Source organism: Odocoileus virginianus, chromosome 2 (assembly GCF_023699985.2).
Source record: "Odocoileus virginianus isolate 20LAN1187 ecotype Illinois chromosome 2, Ovbor_1.2, whole genome shotgun sequence".
NCBI lineage: Eukaryota > Metazoa > Chordata > Mammalia > Artiodactyla > Cervidae > Odocoileus > Odocoileus virginianus.
In genome coordinates, this window is record NC_069675.1 from 46,321,559 (window position 1) to 46,343,030 (window position 21,472).

General features: G+C 42.8%; 1 protein-coding gene across 2 annotated transcripts in view; it reads left to right on the plus strand.

Moving 5' to 3' along the window:
* The window catches only part of REEP1 (receptor accessory protein 1), a 132,278-nt gene that overhangs the window by 66,301 nt on the left and 44,505 nt on the right, over positions 1-21,472 (plus strand). For both annotated transcript variants that reach the window (XM_020889460.2, XM_070479468.1), the window contains exon 3: positions 10,341-10,417. In XM_020889460.2, coding sequence (XP_020745119.1) covers positions 10,341-10,417 — 77 coding nt within the window. The remainder of the gene's footprint in view (positions 1-10,340; positions 10,418-21,472) is intronic.

Sequence of the window (21,472 nt, forward strand, 5' to 3'; positions counted from 1 at the left end):
CTATCAGATTAGCAGTGGCTTTAGATTCTCATAAGAGCACAAACCCTACTGTACTTGAACCATCCTAAAACCACCCGCCAACCCCCATCCATGGAAAAATTGTCTTCCAAGAAATTGATATTGGTCCCTGGTGCCAAAAATGACTGCCCTAAAGGATTCTTAACCTCCATCCAACCTCCTTCCCACCACATTGTATAATAGCAACTCTAGTTTCCCTTCATAAGCAGTATCAGTTATCCTACAAAAGCCCTGTTCAGTTCAGTTCAGTCACTCAGTTGTGTCTGCTCTTTGCGACCCCATGGACTGCAGCATGCCAGGCCTCCCTGTCCATCACCAACTCCCAGAGTTTACTCAAACTCGTATCCATTGAGTTGGTGATGCCATCCAGCCATCTCATCCTCTGTTGTCCCCTTCTCCTCCCACCTTCAATCTCAAAAAGACCAGCATCAGAGTCTTTTCAAATGAGTCAGCTCTTTGTATCAGGTGGCCAAAGTATTGGAGTTTCAGCTTCAGCATCAATCCTTCCAATGAATATTCAGGACTGATTTCCTTTAGGATGGACTGATTGGATCTTCTTGCAGTCCATAAGCCCTTTACTCTCTGTTTCCTAGTGACATAGTGGTCTTGAAATGGCCAGGTGACCTTCTAGTCTCTGCTTCTACTTCATCAGAACCGTTTTATATCCCTGGTGGAAGCATCCATCCTTCAAGTACTAAAATTATTAAAAACCAGAGCTCAGAAGTTTGAGGGTGAGAAATGAAGTGTTGTGAGTGGGTTAGACCAGTGATTCTCAAACTTTAACATGCGTATGAATAAGCAGAGAGTTTTATTAAAATGTAGAACTGATCCATTAGCTCTGGAGTCGGACCTGAAATGCTACACTTCTAACAAGTTGATTCTACATTTCTGACAAACTCCTTGGGGATTCCAATTTGCAATCTCATGAACCATATTTTGAATTGCAGGGAGCTAGCATTAGGCCTAATTCTAAGAAACACCACCCTCATTTCCTTGGTTCCTGAACCTTTAGATTCTGGCTAAGGTGCAGTACCATGTGTTGGTCACTAGTTCAGAGAGGAAACTGCATTGTCTAGGAGAGCATAGCAACTTTCCAGAATGCTAATTACCACCTGGCTCTTTTCTGGCACTCTCTGAAGCTCTTGAAGCATTGTATAAGGCCAGCTGCTTCTGGGCATTGGGATACATGATTAGATCAGAGATTCCCCAAAACATCAGCCTATTGTTGCATTTCTTTGGCTGTAAAAGAGGGCCCTTGGTTAGAGGCAGTGTTGGGTGTGTGTGTGTGTGTGTGTGTGTGTGTGTGCGCTCAGTCGTGTCTGACTCTTTATGACACCACGGACCTGCCAGGCTCCTCTCATGGGAATGTTGGGTGGAATACATCAAAATGAGAAGGATACTCAATGGAGTCCACAGTTTCTTGTGTGGATGCCAGAAACATGGCAGTGGGGAAAGCAAGCCCATATGCCCAATAAATGAATATTCCAGAAAGACTCTGTGCTACCCTTTCTATGAAGGAAGGGGCTTGGTATGATGGCCTGCTCCCAGGAGGCTGGCTGGTGCCTTGAGTTATGGTACCATCCTAGAGATGCTTAGTCACTGCTGTTGGCAACTTGCTGTCTGAGCAGTGGTCATGGCCAGGTCATCCTTGGTGAGAGAAATGCACATTGCTGAGCTAGTGTGTTTCCTCTGTCCACATGACCACTGCTACATGAGCCCATTGATCAAGCAATATCATGCCTGAAGTAAAAGGCTCACAGACATCTACAGAACTGGTCATCTCATCCACCTGATTACCAAGAGCCTCCTCTGCCACTGGGACCTTCTGGTGAGCATTAGCATGAGCCACAAATATCTGCATTCTATGGACCCATCCACATAATTTCTAAACCACCTCAACACCAAATTCTCAGTCTTGTCCCTTCCAAGCACTTCATCATCTATCCAGATTCTTACCTGGTGTTTTAAAATGTATCCCAAATTTGTTTTAATCAGCTATGGTAAGGCATGAAGACACAGAAATGACTCATGGAGGAAGAAGTTTTTACTCACAATTCCTTGGAAGTAGGAGGTTCAGCATATCATGCAGGGCCACTGGAGAAGCACCAGGGTCAGTTAGGAGTTAGAAGGAGAGCAAGGGGAAAACATGGGCATTGACCTTTATTACAGTTTCTGTGGAGAATTCAAGGCAAAGCAGAGTGAGCAATCTTATGACTGGTTAGTTTGAATAATTTCAACCGGCTCTGGGGTATGGAATCTGCTTCCAGTTATCTGGCAGCTGGCCCTAGATGATTAGGGCTGGGAAATATTAGCTCAACCTGTGAGAGCTCCATAAAGGAGGTGGTTTGTAGTATGGACCCCAGATTGCTCAGTTTGCAGATTTGCTCTGGGATAAGAAATATACCATCTCTATGAATTAGCTAGTCATAGGAGAGGCAGACGCTCCAGTCAGCAAGACCCCAGGTGTTACAACATCAAGAACACAGGAAATGGGACTTCCCTGGTGGTCCAGTGGTTAAGACTTCTCCTTCCAATGCAGGGAATGCAAGTTCAGTTCCTGGTTGGGGAGCTAAGATCCCACATGCCTTGTGGCCAAAATACCTTGCAGTCATGAAACAGAAACAATATTGTAACAAATTCAGCAAAGACTTTAAAAATGATTCACATCAAGAAAAATCTAAAAAAAAAAAAAAAACCAGAAAATATGAAAATACAGTTAATATACATGATGACAGTATAAATGCCTTAGCTTAGGACAATTCTCCTTCTGGACTGAGAGCACTGCTCAAAGTTCTGCCTACAGGGAATTTCCCTCCCTACTCTCTCTGGGCCACCTCTGACTATACAGTTGTCCCCTGTGAGCTGGTACCAGCAGATGGTGCCAACTCATCTGTCAACCAGGCTCAGATATTTCCTTCCTCAGTCATTTGTCAGAGAGGGTTCCCTGTGAGACTGAAGCAGAGCTCACATGAGGAAGGGAGTTGGAGAGGCTTAAGGAATATTAGTGTGACTGGTGTGGGGGAGGGTCCACAGGTGAGGTGAGGCTGAGTTGACTGAAACTGCTGCCTCCAGAGTTCATGGACGAGGCCTTTCACAGGCTCCCAGGAGCCCTGGGGGCAGGATCTGATGGGTCCTGGGGTCTCAGCCCATTCTGTGACTCATGGAAGGTCACCAAGATCTGCTTCCCACCCTTTTGTTGTGACCTAGGGTCATCGCTTCTCTCCTATCTCCTCATTCCTGTGCTTGACCAGTCCAGAGGGAGTTCCCAGTTGTGCTGTCAACTGTCCACTCCAGAGTTGCCCCTGATGATAACATCACAAATCAACAATAACTTCCTCTCTCTATTCTGGGTGCTGGCCCACCCACACTCCCACTCACCTTGCAGGGAGTTTGGGGTAGAATCCCTCTAACCTGGCAAGTTCTATTTCAAATCTTGGAAAAACAGCTTCCGTTTGGTTCTCTGAGGAGTGGTCGGGAGACCATTTCCAGATATTTATTTATGGTTTCCATGTCTGAGTCACCAGTATTTCATTTACCTTGTTAGGCTCAGTGAGTCATTCTCAGATCCTTCTTTCTGCATGAAAGTATTTTAAGGTGAAGGAGTACATGATGGAAAATTCTTTAGGCTATCTCTTCCAGCCTCCTCTCTGCCATGACTTCCTCATCTTTGTCTTCAGTCTTCAGCCCCAATCTCCTTCCTGAGATTTAGTTTTGCTTCTCCAGAGGCCCATTGGGCATTTTTCTTAGATGTCCTCCGAGACCCTTAGATTGTCCTCAGCCTCATGGAGCTCAGCTTCTTCTCCTTAATTTGGCTTTTTTTTTTTTAATCTCTTGTTAATGTGAGTGGTTCCGTAACTATCAGTCACTCATGACCTGACTTCAGCAGGTCCCTTCCCTCCCTTGTATACCCAGCCATCCTTCTCTTGGGGAGGATTTCTTGCCTTGCAAGCTTTCTAATCCCATCTTCCCAAAAACCCACTTAGTCCAGCATTCTCTGAAGTGCAACATCTTAACTATTGGACCTCCAGGGAAGTCCCTGGAACATGGTTTGAATACTGAAAAGGAAAAACTCCCAGAGAGGGAATTTAGGCTCCTTGCAGTGTATATGGATACCAGTGTTGGGAATTCTTAGATCCTGGACCCCAGTATGCCACGGAGTTTACAGCTAGATAAGATTGTTTGCTCCCTGCTAAGGAGCCCGTTCTGCTGCAGATAACCTTGGTAGTATATAGTGTCACAGATAAGTTTCTTTTGATGGACTAAGCCAGCCTTGTTCCCAAGGGATTATTCTGTTTTTCTAAATAGAGAGGCCTCTAATTGATCTACTTGGCCACATGTTTCAGAGTCACAAAGGCAATGAGATTCACCAGAACTGCCTTCGGTTTTTGAAAGATAATTTTGCTGGGTACAGAATTATAGGTTGGCACTATGTGTGTGTGTGCGTGTGTGTATGTGGCACTTTAAAGATGTTATTCATTTTCTTCTGGTATTCATTGTTTCTGATAAAAGTTCAGTTCAGTTCAGTCGCTTAGTCATGTCCAACTCTTTGCGACCCCATGAATCGCAGCACGCCAGGCCTCTCTGTCCATCACAAACTCCCGGAGTTTACTCAAACTCATGCCCATCGAGTTGGTGATGCCATCCAGCCATCTCATCCTCTGTCGTCCCCTTCTCCTCCTGCCCCTAATCCCTCCCAGCATCAGGGTCTTTTCCAATGAGTCAACTCTTCGCATGAGGTGGCCAAAGTATTGAAGTTTCAGCTTCAGCATCTGTCCTTCCAATGAACACCCAGGACTGATCTCCTTTAGGATGGACTGGTTGGATATCCTTGCAGTTCAAGGGACTCTCAAGAGTCTTCTCCAACACCATAGTTCAAAAGCATCAATTTTTTGGCGCTCAGCTTTCTTCACAGTCCAACTCTCACATCCATACATGACTACTGGAAAAACCATAACCTTGACTAGATGGACCTTTGTTGGCAAAGTAACATCTCTGCTTTTTAATATGCTATCTAGGTTGGTCATAACTTTCCTTCCAAGGAGTAAGTGTCTTTTAATTTCATGGCTGCAGTCACCATCTGCAGTGATTTTGGAGCCCCAAAAAAATAAAGTCTGACACTGTTTCCACTGTCTCCCCATCTATTTCCCATGAGGTGATGGGACCAGATGCCATGATCTTAGTTTTCAGAATGTTGAGCTTTAAGCCAACTTTTTCACTCTCCTCTTTCACTATTATCAAGAGGCTTTTTAGTTCCTCTTCACTTTCTGCCATAAGGGTGGTGTCATCTGCATATCTGAGATTATTGATATTTCTCCCGGCAATCTTAATTCCAGCTTGTGCTTCATCCAGCCCAGCGTTTCTCATGATGTACTCTGCATATAAGTTAAATAAGCAGGGTGACAATATACAGCCTTGACGTACTCCTTTTCCAATATGGAACCAGTCTGTTGTTCCATGTCCAGTTCTAACTGTTGCTTCCTGACCTGCATACAGGTTTCTCAAGAGGCAGGTCAGGTGGTCTGGTATTCCCATCTCCTTCAGAATTTTCCACAGTTTATTGTGATCCACACAGTCAAAGGCTTTGGTGTAGTCAATAAAGCAGAAATAGATGTCTTTCTGGAACTCTCTTGCTTTTTCGATGATCCAGCAGATATTGGCAATTTGATCTCTGGTTCCTCTGCCTTGTCTAAAACCATCTTGAACATCTGGAAGTTGTTGGTTCATGTATTGCTGAAGCCTGGCTTGGAGAATTTTGAGCATTACTTTACTAGTGTGTGAGATGAGTGCAATTGTGCGGTAGTTTGAGCATTCTTTGGGATTGCCTTTCTTAGGGATACTGATAAAAAGTCAACTGTAATTCTTACTGTCATTCCCCTATATGTAATGTCTTCCTCCCCTCCCCCAACTTAAGATTTTCTCTTTGTTTTTTAGCAGTTTTACTATGATGTGGGTAGGTGTGGTTTTCTTCATATTTATCTTGCTTCAATTCACTGGGTTTTGTGGGTTTGATATGTTCGTCAAATTTTGGAAAACTTTAGGCAGTGTTTCTTCAAATAATTTTCCTGTCCAATCCTCTTTTTTCTCTTCTCTCAAATTCCTATTCCATGTATATTTGACTGCTTGATGCCTGTTCCTCAGGTATTGAGACTCTTCATCCCCTACCCCATCCCCTGACCTAGGCTTCAGCCTGGTTGACTCTGTTGTCTTTTCTTCAAGTTCACAGATCTTTTGTTGTGTCCAAACTGCTATAAATTCCATTCAATAATTAAAAGCATTTTTTTTCAGATATTGTGTTTTTCAGTTCTAGGATGTCATTTAGTTCTTTTTATTTATTTATTTATTTTAACAGTATCTCTAGATTTATTTTTCCAAAATAGGAGCATTTCAATACTATTAATACTAAAGGTGCCAATTTACTTACACATTTTTTTTAGTATGCAGCTTTGCACAAAAACTTGTACAAAATGATATGAATCGATCAAGCTAAACAGATCATAATCACTTACATATAATACTTACTTTAAATCAGTGTTGATGTTCAATGGTAGTACTTCCCTTTCTTGACATTGATATTTACTTTCCCTCAGGATTCATTGGAGATAAGGACTGTATATTCTCTCTGTGTTAAGTATGTTTACTTCTTATTGTAGGTCTTTACTTCTTATTGTAGGTCCTTAACATTATATGTATATTTGATTTGAAGCATCTTCAATATGTTTAGATATGAAAACCCATTTTACTCTAAAATAATTGCTCAGGAAAGGTTCTTCCTCTCTATATAAAGCTGCGGGGCATTTTCTCCATACAAGTAATAAACCTCAGTGGAAATCTCTTGGCAAGAAACATGATAGAAATTCCCTAGTGGGTATACTACTTTCTTTCTTCTTGCCATAGTACATTTAGTTCTTTTTAAAGATTTTCCTTCTTACTCTTGAAATCTCCTATCTCTTCACTGATTATATCTACCTTTTCCTATAGATTTTTTTTAACATATTTATACTTAAAAAGAAATAATACTGAATCTATCCTTTTTCTCCTAGGATAAGTGTCTTGTTAAGTGGTGGTAAAAAACAAACAAACAAAAAAAAACTTATAACAAAATATCTATTATTAAGTTGCTGTATATCTTCTTTGGTGAGATATATGTTCAGATTTTTTGCCATTTTAAAAATTGGGTTGTTATTTTTGTTGTTGTTGAGTTTTAAGTATTCTTTGAATATTTTGGATACAAGTCCCTTTTCAGATATACGTATTGCAAATATTTTCTCCCAGTCTGTGGCTTGTCTTTTCATTCTCTTAACAATATCTTTTTTTTTTTTCTTAACAATATCTTTTGCAGAGCAGAAATTTTTCATTTTAATGAAGTCTGGCTTATCATTTTTTTCTTCTGTGGGTCATGGTGGTGTGTTAAAAGACTAATTACTAAATTCCAGATCACCTAGGTTTTCTCTTGTGTTATCTTCTAGAAATTTTATAGTTTTAGTTAATTTTTGTGAAAGATGTGAGATCATTGCCTATATCTATTTGTTTTTTGAATGTAAATATCCAGTTGTTCCCAGCACCACTTATTGAAAAAACTATCTTTTCTCCATCAAATTGCCTTTGCTCTTTTGTCAAGGATCAGTTGATTGTATTTGTGCAGTCTGTTTGGAGGCTGTCTATTCTATTTGTCTAGTCTATTTGATATATTTGTTATTTGACTAATACCACACTCTCCTGATTATTGTAGCTTTATAGTAAGTCTTAAAATTAGACAGTATCAGTTCTCTGACTTTGTTTCTCTTCAGTATCATATTGGCTATTCAGGTCTTTTATCATAAGTGGGTGTTGGATTTATTACTGATTCATTTTCTAAAAGATATGGGCCCTTGACACATTTTAAATTGGGTTATTTGTCTTTTTATTGGGACTTCCCTAGTAGCTCAGTTGGTAAAGAATCTGCCTGCAGTGCAAGAGACCTGGGTTTGATCTTTTTATTGTTGTGCTATAGAAGTTCTTTATTATTTCAATACAAATACTTTGTCAGATACAAATTTCCCCCATTTTGTGGGTTGTCTTTTCACTTTCTTGATGGTATCTTTTGAAGAACAAAATTTTTAAATTTTTACAAGGTCTAGTATATCTATTTTCTTGTTTTGTTGGTTGTGTTTTTGGTGTCACATCTAAGAAAACATTTTTTAACCCAAGGCAGCAAAAATTTACTCCTATGTTTTCTTGTAAGGTTATTACATTTAAGCCTCTGATCGATTTTGAGTTCACTTTTTGTATATAGTGTGAGGTAGAAGTCCATCTTCATTCTTTTACATGTGAGTATTTAGTTGTCTCAATATACATTTATACTTTTTAAAGTCTTCGCTAATTGTAACATCTAAGTCAAATACAGATCTGTTTCTATTGACTAGTTTTTCTCTTAACCATGGAGTATATTTTCCTGTTTCTTCATATATATATATATATATATATATATACACCTTTTTTGTTTGTTGGAATTTTTATGTATACTTCATCATAGGAATTCCAGATCTGTGTTGTCTTCTTGTGAAAAATGTTATTTTTATTCTAGCAGGCAGTTAACTTCTGACAGATCATCTTGATCTTGTGGTAGTTAAGTTTTGCATTTTCTTGGGGCAGGTGTATTTCAGTTTTACTCTTAATCCTAGAGCTAATCTCTTAAATCCTAGGTTGTAATTTTTATTCCTGAAGTATGACCTTTTAGATGTTCCGCTGGAAATTCCCACATGTTTACCAACCTCCTCTAATTAGGCAAAACTTGAACTCCAAACTCTGTTTCTCCTGTAGTGGGCAGAAACTGAATCTCTGCTCAACTCTCCACTTCCTAGCTGTATTTTACTCAGCCACCTTGGAATAGTACCTGATTCTGTACAATTCAGGAGCCAGCTAAGAAATTGAAAGGAATTTATATGTGAGTTTGGTTTATGACTTATGCTTCCCTCTTACTGAGGATTTTTCTTTTCAATTTCCAGCATCTTTAACAGTCTAAAAGTCTTATTTTCCACTTCCTCAGGCAAATTTGGCTATGGGTTTCTTCTGGAGTTCTGTCTGCCCCATGATTTGCTGGCTGGGTGGTTTCTTTAGCTGCATCCATGTGGATTTACTCTGTGTGGTCCCCACATTTCAAGAGTTGGATCCTTTCCAGTTTCCGCCAGCTTTTGATAGCTTTTCTAGCCTTCAGACAGTTAATTTAAAATATTTTGTTTAGGGAATTCCCTGGCAGCCAAGTGGTTAGGACTCTGTGCTTTTGATGCTGAGGGTGTGGGTTCAATCTCTGGTCAGGGAACTAAGATTTCCCACATGCCACATGGTGTGGCCAAAGATAAATAGAATAATATAAAACATTTTGTTCTGAGTTTATTATCATTATTGGCAAGAGGATTAGTCCAATACAAACTACCCCACGGTTTCAAAAAACAGGAGGAACAGACTAAGGACTTGGGACTTTATTCTGCAGGCTGGAAGATTTTAAATGGAAGGTTAGTAGGATGAGTTCATGCTTTGTGGGGGATTAGTGTGGGGATAGTTTGTAAGATGGATTGGTAAGAGGAAAGTCAAGGGGCAGGGAAGTAGTTAGGAGACTCTTACGGTAGTTGAAGAGAGCAGGAGTGGGGGGCGGGGAGGGGGAAACCAAGGCTTCAACTGGGGAAGAGAAACAGTAGAAATGGAAAAGGATGGTCACATGGGGGAGATTAAAAGACAGATCCGGTTTCTGTGAGGGCTTTCCCACATGAGAGAGTTTTTTGTTTGCTTGTTTTGCTGTACCTCAGCATGTGGAATCTTAGTTCCCGACCAGGGATCTAACCTGTGCCCCCTGCGGTGGAAGCTCTGAGTCCTAACCACTGGACCACCAGGAAAGTCCTCAGAAGTGTTTTTAAGTGACCAGTGAGGATTACCATTATTCTATCTCAGAGAATATGGCCAGGTTAAAGTTCATCCCAGAGTATGTCTCTGTGGAAGCTCAGAAACTTTATTCACCTGATGTTAGTCCTGGCAAAATGACCTGACTGAATCCTGAGTCACTGCTGGTCTTCAGGTCTCACTGGCTCACCTGAGGGCTAGTGAAGGCCACCTAAAGTCTACTTTGAGCTTGAGCCTGGGTAAGTTGTGGAAATGGCCTATTTGCTTGCAGTCCCAGGGTCTGGAGTGTAAGTGGACTAACCTGGGGAAGGATAGGAGAAGGGATGACCAGAGTAGGCCAGGCTGCCTGGACCCATCCCAGCATCTGCTGTTGGAGCCTGTTCTCTTGAAGTTGGCAACCATTCATCTTTGACCTTTTCTGCTAGCTTTGTTGCTTTTTCTTTCAACAGGTCAAATGGATGATGTACTGGATTATATTTGCACTATTCACCACAGCAGAGACATTCACTGACATCTTCCTTTGTTGGTAAGTACTCCAGGAATTGGGACTTTTCCAGGAAAGATGTTGCCTAGTCTCAAGGGAGAGGTGGAAAAGGTCTGACAACAGTCTTAAACCTAATCAGCAGAGAAGCAGGTGCAAGGATGTTCACTGGAACATTTCAAATCAACTAGTCTATGAAGTTGTTCTTCAAGTAAATATTTATTGAATGCCCTTATCAGAGCAGGTATTGTTCTTATAATGATGGGCAAGATAAACAAGATTCTTCAATTAATGGAGTTGGTAAAGAAGCATTCATATGTTAAAAAATTAAAAGGAAAATAAGAAACAATACACAAAAGTGTGCAATAAAACTAAATTTCTCCCTGGCACCATTCACTCTCACCATTACTGCTTTTCACAGTTGTATACAATTTTTAAAAATGTGTGCGTGTGTATATGCACACACACTTTTGTTGTTGTTCAGTTGCTAAGTTGGGTCCGACTCTTGGTGACTCCATGGACTATAGCACACTTGTCCTCACTATCCCTCAGAGTTTGCTCAAATTTATGTTCACTGTGTTGATAATGCCATCCAACCATCTCATCCTCTGCCATCCCCTTCTACTTTTGCCTTAAATCTTTCCCAGCATCAGGGTCTTTTCCAATGAATTGGCTCTACACATCAGGTAGCCAGAATATTGGAGCTTCAGCAAAAGTCCTTCCAATGAATATTCAGGGGTACACACATATACACATACTTTTCCTTTTTTTAAGGATGTACCAAATGCTTTGGACTTCCCTGGTAGCTCAGACAATGAAGAGTCTGCCTGCAATGCAGGAGACCTGGGTTCGATCCCTGGGTTGGGAAGATCCCCGGGTTGGGAAGATCCCCTGGAGGAGGGCATGGGAACCTACTCCAGTACTCTTCCTGGAGAATCCCATGGACAGAGGAGCCTGGTGGGCTGCAGTCCATGGGGTCACAAAGAGTTGGACATGACTGAGCGACTAAGCACAACATACAGCACTGTATGCTTCAGCATCATGCAAACCGAGAACTTCCAGATGTCTAAACTGGGTTAGAAAAGGAAGAGGAGCTAGAGATCAAACTGCCAACATTCACTGGATTATAGAGAAAGCAAGGGAATTTCAGAAAAACATCTACCTCTGTTTCATTGACTATGCTAAAGCCTTTCACTCTGTGGATCATGACAAACTGTGGAAAGCTCCTAGAGAGATGGGAATACCAGACCATCTTACCTGTCTCTTGAGAAATCTGTATTCGGGTCAAGAAGCAACAGTTAGAACCCTGTCTGGAACAAGTGATTGGTTCAAGATCGAGAAACTAGAACAACAGAGCTGTCTACTGTCACCCTGTTTGTTTAACCTGTACACTGAGCACATCATGAGAAATGCTTGACTGGATGAGTTACAAGCTGGAATCAAGATAGGCAGGAGAAACATCAACAAACTCAGATATGCAGATGATATCTCTCTAATGGCAATAAGTGAAGAGGAACTAAAGAGCCCTTTGATGAGGGTGAAGGAGTAGAGTGAAAGAGCTGGCTTAAGACTAAATATTAAAAAAACTAAGATCATGGCATCCAGCCCCATTACTGTATGGCAAATAGAAGGGGGAAAGGTGAAACTAGTGACAGATTTCCTTTCCTTGGGCTCCAGAATCACTGCAGATGGTGACTGCAGCCATGAAATCAGAAGATGATTGCTTCTTGGCAGGAAAATGATGAGAAACCTAGACAGTGTGTTGGAAAACAGAGACATCACTCTGCCAACAAAGGTCCATATAGTCAAGGCTATGGTCTTCCCAGTAGTCATGTGTGGTTGTGAGAGTTGGACTGTAAAGAAGGCAGAACACCAAAGAATTGATGCCTTCAAACTGTGGTGCTGGAGAAGACCCTTGAAAGTTCCTTGGACAGCAAGGAGATCAAACTAGTCAATGTTAAGGGAGATCTATCCTGAATATTCACTGGACGGATTGATGCTGAAGCTGAAGCTCCAGTATTTTGGTCATCTGATGTGAACAGATGCTTATTGGAAAAGTCCCTGATGCTGGGAAAGGTTGAGAGCCAAAGGAGAAGAGGGCATCAGAGGATGAGATGGCTGGACGGCATCATTGATGCAATTTACATAAACTTGAGCAAACTCTGGGAGGTGGTGAGGGACAGGGAGACTTGGCGTGCTGCAGTTCATGGGGCCTTGAAGAGCTGGACATGACTGGGAGACTGAACAACAACTATAGTATACCTAATAGGTCTTACTTTGTTTTTTAAATTATTTTTTAAATACTTTCATGAAAGCATAAACAGATCTACTTACTTTTTTTTAAAGGCCACATAGAATTTCATGCGGAGAAGGCAGTAGCACCCCACTCCAGTACTCTTGCCTGGAAAATCCCATGGACGGAGGAGCGTGGTAGGCTGCGGTCCATGGGGTCACAAAAAGTCGGACACGATTGAGCGACTTCACTTTCACTTTTCACTTTCATGCACTGGAGAAGGAAATGGCAACCCACTCCAGTGTTCTTGCCTGGAGAATCCCAGGGATGGGGGAGCCTGGTGGGCTGCCATCTATGGGGTCGCACAGAGTCAGACACGACTGAAGTGACTCAGCAGCAGCAGCAGCAGCAGCAGCAGCAGAATTTCATGGTATAGATGGACTGTTACTTATTTAATCTATTCCCTTTTGACGGACAGCTTTTTTTCTCTTATGACCAGTACAGTTTTAGCAGTGAATCAAGTGAAAATCATAAGCTATGTGTTTGTACTGATACCTTGTATCTTAGCTAAAAGAGGTTGTAAATAATATATAGCATCCTGTTTATACCTGAAGCATCTGAGTTTATGCACATGTGAATGTATACTAAAATAGTGTGGAAAATATTCATCACTTAACTAGGGTTATTTCTGCAATTTGGGATCATGAGGTCAGTTTCACATTTGCTGTGTTTTATGCATGTTTTACCATGGTCAAATATCATCAGAAAAAATAATAAGGATATTTCCATTTTGGAGAAGAAAGTTCTCATCCAAAAAAGGATTCGTCTGGACTTACCCTTTGGGGTGTCCTGGGTCAAAGACATCCACTTCTCTGAACACTACTTCACTGTCTTGGCTCAGAGTGTATGTAGTTTTTCCAGTGAAGGAGCCTGGCTTTCATCTCCACTGGGAGAGATAGATGTCTCAGCTATTATGACCTCAAGCTGGAAGGAAGGAATCTGGATTACCTAATTTAATATGCTTATGCCATCCTGCCCTGTTCTGTGCCCAGGTAAACAACAGACTAGAGATGGGCTGAGTCTCTAGGAGTGGAGACAGAACTCTGCTGAGCCATTTTTTTTCCTTCCCCAGGCCCCATGGGCTGGCACTAGGAGGCAAACCGCATTTTGATCAGAGCTTCAGTGGGGAGGCTCCTGTCTGTCTCGTGGAGATGAGGAGAATAGCCTGGACCTAGTGAGGACTGTGTAATTACTTAAGGATCATAGCCACCATATGACCCAGCAGTCCTGTTACTGTGCATATACTCTGAGAAAATCACAATTCAAAAAGACACATGTTACCCCAGTGTTCACTGCAGCACTATTTACAGTAGCCAGGGTATGGAAACAACCTACATGTCCATCAACAGATGAATGGATAAAGCAGTTGTGGTATATATATATACAATGGAATATTACTCAGCCATAAAAAATGAATTTGAGTCAATTCTAGTGAGGTGGATAAACCTAGAGCCTTTTATACAGAGTGAAGTAAGTCAGAAAGAGGAAAACAAATATAGTATATTAAAGCATATATATGGAATCTAGAAAGATGGTACTGATGAACCTAATTGCAGGGAAGGAATGGAGACACAGATGTAGAGAATAGACTTGTGGACACAGTGGGGGAACGGGAGGGTGGAATGAATTCTTAGAGTAGCATTGACATATGTACACTACCATGTGTAAAGCCGATAGCTAGTGGGAAGGTGCTAATACATTAATAACACAGGGAGCCAGTCCAGCCTGGTGCTCTGTGATGAACTAGAGGGGTGGAATGGGGGCAGGAAGGGAGGCCCAAGAGGAAGCGGATATAAATATGTAGTTATGACTGATTTGCAGTGTTGTACAGCAGAAACCAATGCAACACTGTAAAGCAATTGTCCTGCAATTAAAAAAAGAGAGAGAGAGCATGGCCAGCGCTTCTTGTGGTCCAGTCTTCTGTCTATTAATGCCCTCCTTTTGGCTGGCACTGGTGGCCTCCCTCTGTCCTCTCATCCTTTATTATGAACACTAGGGGAAAGAATGTTAGTCTCATGAGCTCTTTCCTGGGGGTCCTGGCATTTCAACCACTTTGCTGGGTGGAAATCCTACCTAATGATGGATGTGCTGCTCCCTAATAGCTGGGATATGTTTAACCCATGGTCCTGGAATTTTAGTCTCATGCCTAATAAGTAGACTTCCCAGGTGGCACTAGTGGTAAAGAATCTGCCTGCCAATGCAGGAGACGTAAAGAGACTCAGGTTCAATCCCTGGGTCAGGAAGATGCCCTGGAGGAGGGCATGGCAACGCAGGTATCAACAACTATTTCTGGGGTTGATTTAATTTTGATTTGCAGGAGGTGTATTACTTTTCTATTACTGCCATAACAGATTACTAAAAATTTAGCATCCTTAAACAGTACAAATTTATAATTTCACAGTTTCTGTGAATTAGAAGTTCAAGTAGAGTCAACTGGTCCTCTGCTGAGAAGCTCACGAGACCAAAACCAGGGTGTGGGTCAGTCCAGGCTCTTACCTGGAGGCTCTGGGGAGATTCCAGTTCCAGGTTTGTTCAGGTTGTTGGCAGAGTCAATTCCTTGGGGCTGTAGGACTGAGGTCCCCACTCCCTTGACATGTGACATCCTGTCATCTTCAAGCCAACAATAGCATGTCATTTCTGTCCTCTTCTGTTACCAGCCAGAGAATGGTCTCTGCTTTTTTGTTTAAGTTATTATGTAATTAGATTAAGCCCACCCCAATAATCCAATATAATCTCCCTGTCTTGTTGACTTGAACCTTGAAATTTTCCTGTGTTCAGTTTTCTTTTCTTTCTTTCTTTCTTTTTTTTTTTTTTTTTTTTGGTTATGCTGAGTCTTCAGTGTGGCATGTGGACTCAATAGTTGCAGTGCACAGGTTTAGTCTCCCGATCCGGGATTGAACCTGCATCCCTTGCATTGGAAGGCAGATTCTTAAGCACTGGACCATCAGGAAAGTCCCAGTCTCCCTAACTTAAAGTCAGCAGATTAATTACCTTAATTACATCTGTAGAATCCCTTATGCCATATGAGGTAACATATTGGTGGGTAACATGGGGAGGAAGTTTATAGGATCAAAATGCTGCCTGTCACAGGAAGGCGTCTGATAGCTGGTGTATTTGGAGTGTGTGTGCAGTGTGGGCAGAATCCCCCTCTCTTCATGACCCATGTAGAGGCATCATCTGGTCCCTCCTTGGTCCCTCTGAGCTGGCACTGTCCAGGCAGTTTGTGAGTGGAAAGTGAGGGTCCCTTGCCTGTCTCCTGGCACCTTGGGCTCCGCTTCTGCAGGGAAGGGCTCATCGGATCCTTCCCTGCCTGCCTTACTTCCCTGGTGGCTCAGTTGGTAAAGAATCCACCTGCAATGCAGGAGACCCAGGTTTGATCCGTAGTTCGGGAAGATCCCCTGGAGAAGGAAATGGCAACCCACTTCAGTATTTTTGCCTGGGAAATCCCATGGACAGAGGAACCTGGTGGGCTATAGTCCATGTGGTTGCAAGAGTCACACACGACTTGCAGCTAAACCACTACCACCTGTACCTGTCTCAGCTTACAGTCTGGACATGCCTCAGCCTGCTCTGTCTTTTCCTGCCCACCTCTAGGTATCACAGATCCTGGTCTCCTTCTGGGATAGTCCTCCCTCTCCATCCTTGCTTTCACCTTGGGATTGGACACAGAACAGGCCTATCAGACAGACAGAGCCTCTTTCCCTTCCAGGGAATGGACCCCAATTCAGCAGCTCTAAGTTCTTTTTATAATTAAAAAAGTTGGGAGGCATCCCCACTTCTGGCATCCTAGAAGCGTCTTTCACTTCTGTTCACTTCTTGGACTGGAAATCACCCCTCATGTTTATACTTTTCCTCTCACTCTTCACGCATCCATCCCCACTCTGCTCTCTCCACCTCACCCTTAGAACAGTTCTCTCTTCATAGGTAACTTTTAAAAGCTTTCTGTCTTGATGAAAACAGCAGCTGTGTATGGTCACAGAAGAGATAGGATGGTGGTTTGTTTCACAATTTGTGTAGATTATTTCATTTAATTAAAAAAAATTATATAATACTACATGCACATGGCAAAATTAAATTGAAACAATATACCAAAAAGTAAGTCTGTCCTCCCCCAGGCCCTTGGCTCTCTCCCCAGAGGTTAGCATGGTCAAAGTCAGTTGTGTTTTCTTCCAGAAATTTTCTATACACATTAATTGCTTGTGTTTTTGACAGCTTCATCACTTGCCCAACGCTCTTTGAAAACTCTTAGAAATTCCCTGGCAGTCCAGTGGTTAGGGCACAGAGCTTTCAGTGTTGAGGCTTTGGTTTGATCCCTGGTTGGGGAACTGAGATTCAGCAGGCCACCTGGCATGACTGAGAAAAAAAGGAAACTCTTACCCTCTTGAGTGTGACGGTATTATATTGGGAGCATAGAAATGCACCTGAGTGCTGTACAGATGCCTTGGATATGATGGGTTCATCCGGCCTTTTCTCCTCAAATACATCCTAACTCTCAAGGTCAGGGCAATTCAAGGGCTTATCCTCATAGAATTTTCTTGTTGTTGTCCAGTAACTAAGTTGTGTCCGATTCCCTGCGACTCCATGGACTGCAGCACGCCAGGCTTCTGTGTCCTTCACCATCTCGCAGAGTTTGCTCAAACTCGTATCCATTGAGTCAGTGTTGCCATTCAACCATCTCATCCTCTGTTGCCCCCTTCTCCTCCTTCCTTCAATCTTTCCCAGCATCAGGGTCATTTCCAATTAGTTGTCTTTTTGCATCAGGTGACCAAAATGCCAGAGCATCAACTTCAGCATCAGTCCTTCCAATGAATATTCAGGGTTGATTTCCTTTAGGATTGACTTGTTTGATCTCCTTGCTGTCCAAGGAACTCTCAAGAGTCTTCTCCAGCACCACAATTCGAAAGCATCACTTCTTTGGTGCTCAGCCTTCTTTATGGTCCAATCCTCACATCCATACATGACTACTGGAAAAACCATAGCTTTGACTATATGGACCTTTGGCCAGATACATAGTAAGAATTATGAGGTAGATGTTTGTGAGCAATGGATGACGATTCAGAGAGAAGCAAAGCCCTTGAGCCTCACTGAGACATTGTTCCATTACTCACTGCACATTATGGGGTTACCTGTTGGTCTTGCTGTCTTGCTAGACGACAAACCACTAAGGGAGAAGATGTTTCTACCCCAGCTTTGGTTTCCCTGAACTGCTTAGCCTAGGCCCCTTACCTCACAGCTTTTCAGTTGAATTTTCCCAACTGAATAAATCACTCAATAAGCCAGCAGTTGTCTTTGAATAGAAAGTGGGGCAGGAAAAAAGCTTGAGGAAAAAAATTGAAAGAAAATGTAGTGATTGCTAAGAGTAGCACCCGCTCACCGCAACTAGAGAAAGCCTATGTACAGCAATGAACCTGGAGAAAGAAATGGAAACCCACTCCAGTATTCTTGCCTGGAGAATCCCCATGGACAGAGGAACCTGGTGGGCTACAGTCCATGAAGTCACAAATAGTCAGATATGACTGAGTGACTAAAACAGCAATGAAGACCCAGTGCAACTAAAAATAAATTTAAAAAAAAAAGTCATGTTAATGTGGATGGGGTACACAGGAAAGATCTTGAAGAACAAGGAGGCTTAGTAGCAGGCTGACCAGAGAATACAAGGGCTCCAGCAGCTCAGAAGAACTGCTCAGGATATGATGCCCATCCTCCCCCCTGACCCCCCACCCCGCTAATCCTCATAACCTGGGTCAGGCTCTTACACTGTCCTACACTATGAGCGTGAGGCTGGGGGGAACCAGGCTCTTGTACCCATGCTTGCACAAAAGCGCAGCTTCTATGTATAAATCAAATACCTGCAGAAATTTCACTTCTGAGCATTTTCTTAAAGGTACATTAGCATCAGGACAAAGAAGCATACTCCAGGAGATTCACAGCAGCTCTGTTGTAGTAGCTAAAGGTTGCGACCTTCATAAATATCCATCCATGGGGGTCTGGGTAGACGCTCATGCCCCCTATTCAGCCATTAAGAATGGTAAGGCATGGGGAATTCCCTGGTGGTCCAGTGGTTAGGACTCAGTGATTTCACTGCCCTGGGCCCAGGTTCAATCCTTGGCCAGGGAACTAAGATCCTGCAAGTCACATGGAGCAGCCAAAAAAAGAGAGAGAGAGAGAGAGAAACCACTTTCCATGTACTGGTATGAGAAAATTTCCAGTTCACTTCAGTTCAGTCACTCAGTCATGTCCGACTCTTTACAACCCCATGAACCGCAGCATGCCAGGCCTCCCTGTCCATCACCAACTCCCAGAGTCCACCCAAACCCATGTCCATTGCCATCCAACCATCTCATTCTCCATCGTCCCCTTCTCCTCCTGCCCCCAATCCCTCCCAACATCAGGGTCTTTTCCAGTGAGTCAGCTCTTCGAATGAGGTGGCCAAAGTATCGGAGTTTCAGCTTCAACATCAGTCCTTCCAATGAACACCCAGGACTGATCTCCTTTAGGATGGACTGGTTGGATCTCCTTGCAGTCCAAGGGACTCAAGAGTCTTCTTCAACACCACAGTTCAAAAGCATCAGTTCTTTGGCACTCACCTTTCTTTATAGTCCAACTCTCACATCGATACATGACCATTGGAAAAACCATAGCCTTGACTAGACGGACCTTTGTTGACAAAGTAATGTCTCTGCTTTTTATATATGCTATCATGGTTGGTCATAACTTTCCTTCCAAGGAGTAAGCGTCTTTTAATTTCATGGCTGCAATCGCCATCTGCAGTGATTTTGAAGCCCCCAAAAATAAAGTCAGTCACTGTTTCCACTGTTTCCCCATCTATTTGCTATGAAGTGATGGGACCAGATGCCATGGTCTTAGTTTTCGGAATGTTGAGCTTTATGCCAAATTTTTCACTCTCCTCTTTCACTTTCATCAAGAGGCTTTTTAGTTCTTCTTCACTTTCTGCTATAAGAAAGTATACCTGCTATAAGGGTGGTATCATCTGCGTATCTGAGGTTATTGATATTTCTCCCAGCAATCTTGATCTCAGCTTGTGCTTCATCCAGCCCAGCATTTCTCATGATGTACTCTGCATATAAGTTAAATAAGCAGGGTGACAATATACAGCCTCGGTGTACTCCTTTTCCTATTTGGAACCAGTCTGTTGTTCCATGTCCAGTTCTAACTGTTGCATCCTGACCTGTATATAGCTTTCTCAAGAGGCAGGTCAGGTGGTCTGGTATTCCCATCTCTTTCAGAATTTCCCACAGTTTGTTGTGATCCACACAGTCAAAGGCTTTGGCATAGTCAGTAAAGCAGAAATAGATGGTTTTTTGAAACTCTCTTGCTTTTTCGATGATCCAGTGGATGTTGGCAATTTGCTCTCTGGTTCCTCTGCCTTGTCTAAAACCAGCTTGAACATCTGGAAGTTGACGGTTCATGTGTTGCTGAAGCCACCAGAGTGTACTGTTAATCGTGTGTGTGGCGGGGAAAGCAAGGTGTGATGTGAAGGGGAGGGAGCAGAGAATGCCACTAAGTGAGTGTAGGGAGCATTGCAGGTGTCCTACATGCCCACATGATTGTACATCTGAGCCCTAGTCCACTTCTGGAAGGATCTACAAGAAACTGATGATGCTTTTGTGCTTTTGGAAAAGGGTCCAAGATGCGAAAAAGACTCTGTTATGTCCCCATTTGGACTTCTAGAATCTTTTAAACTATGTGCACACACAACCTATTAAAACACACACACACACACACACACACACACACACACACACACATCTCTTACATAATAAACAAAACAGCCACAGTGTGACAGATTCCCCCTAGGATTATCTGTGTATCTTGGATTGGTGCCTGAGCTTGCCAGGCTCATTTGCCCCTTGGTGCTGATGAATACTTGTTTCCAAGACCAGATTTCCTCCACTGTTAATCACCAGAGTGTTTAAATATAAGGGGATCACATCTCTGTTCCTTCAGCTCCTTCTCTTTCTGGCTGTGAAGCATTAAATGATATTGACATGAAAGTGTCCTTTAGTTGCTAGGGGAATGTTCAGGAAGGGCCTGCCAGGAGCAGAAGGCAGTGGACTAGGATGGGGAAAGAAGGGGTGGGTGGAGCTGCTGTCTGGAGTGATGTGAGAGTTAAAGACCTTTGAAATGTCTTCTTAGAAATTACTGTTTGTGTTTGCTCTTTTATCACGAGGATGGCCTGGAAGGGCTTCACTTTTCCGATGCCTCAGACCTGCCCAGGTGTCATGTTCCCTCACAGCATCATGTTTGAATGGTACCCAGGATTTGTTTTTAAGTCTGGTAAGACGTGCAGAGGGGCTTCCCTGGTGGCTCAGTTGGTAAGGAATCCTCCTGCAATGCAGGAGGCCCTGGTTTGATTCCTGGGTTGGTAAGTTCGCCTAGAGAATGGATAGTCTACCCACCTCAGTATTCTTGGGCTTCCCTGGTAGCTCAGATGGTAAAGAATCTGCCTGCAGTGCAGGAGACCTGGGTTTGATCCATGGGTTGGGAAGATCTCCTGGAGGAGGGCGTGGCAACCCACTCCAGTATTCTTGCCTGGAGAATCCCCATGGACAGAGGACCCTGGTGTGCTACAGTCCATGGCGTCACAAAGAGTTGGACATGACTGAGCAGCTAAGCACAGCGTAGCACAAGACATGCAGACACAGAAATGACTGTCTGTCATGAAGGAGTAAGTTTGTTAACTTCACAGATCCCAAGGGACTTCCCTGGTGATTCAGTGGCTAAGAGTCCACACTCTCAGGGTGGGGATCCTGGGTTCAATCCCCGGTCAGGCAACTAGATCCCAC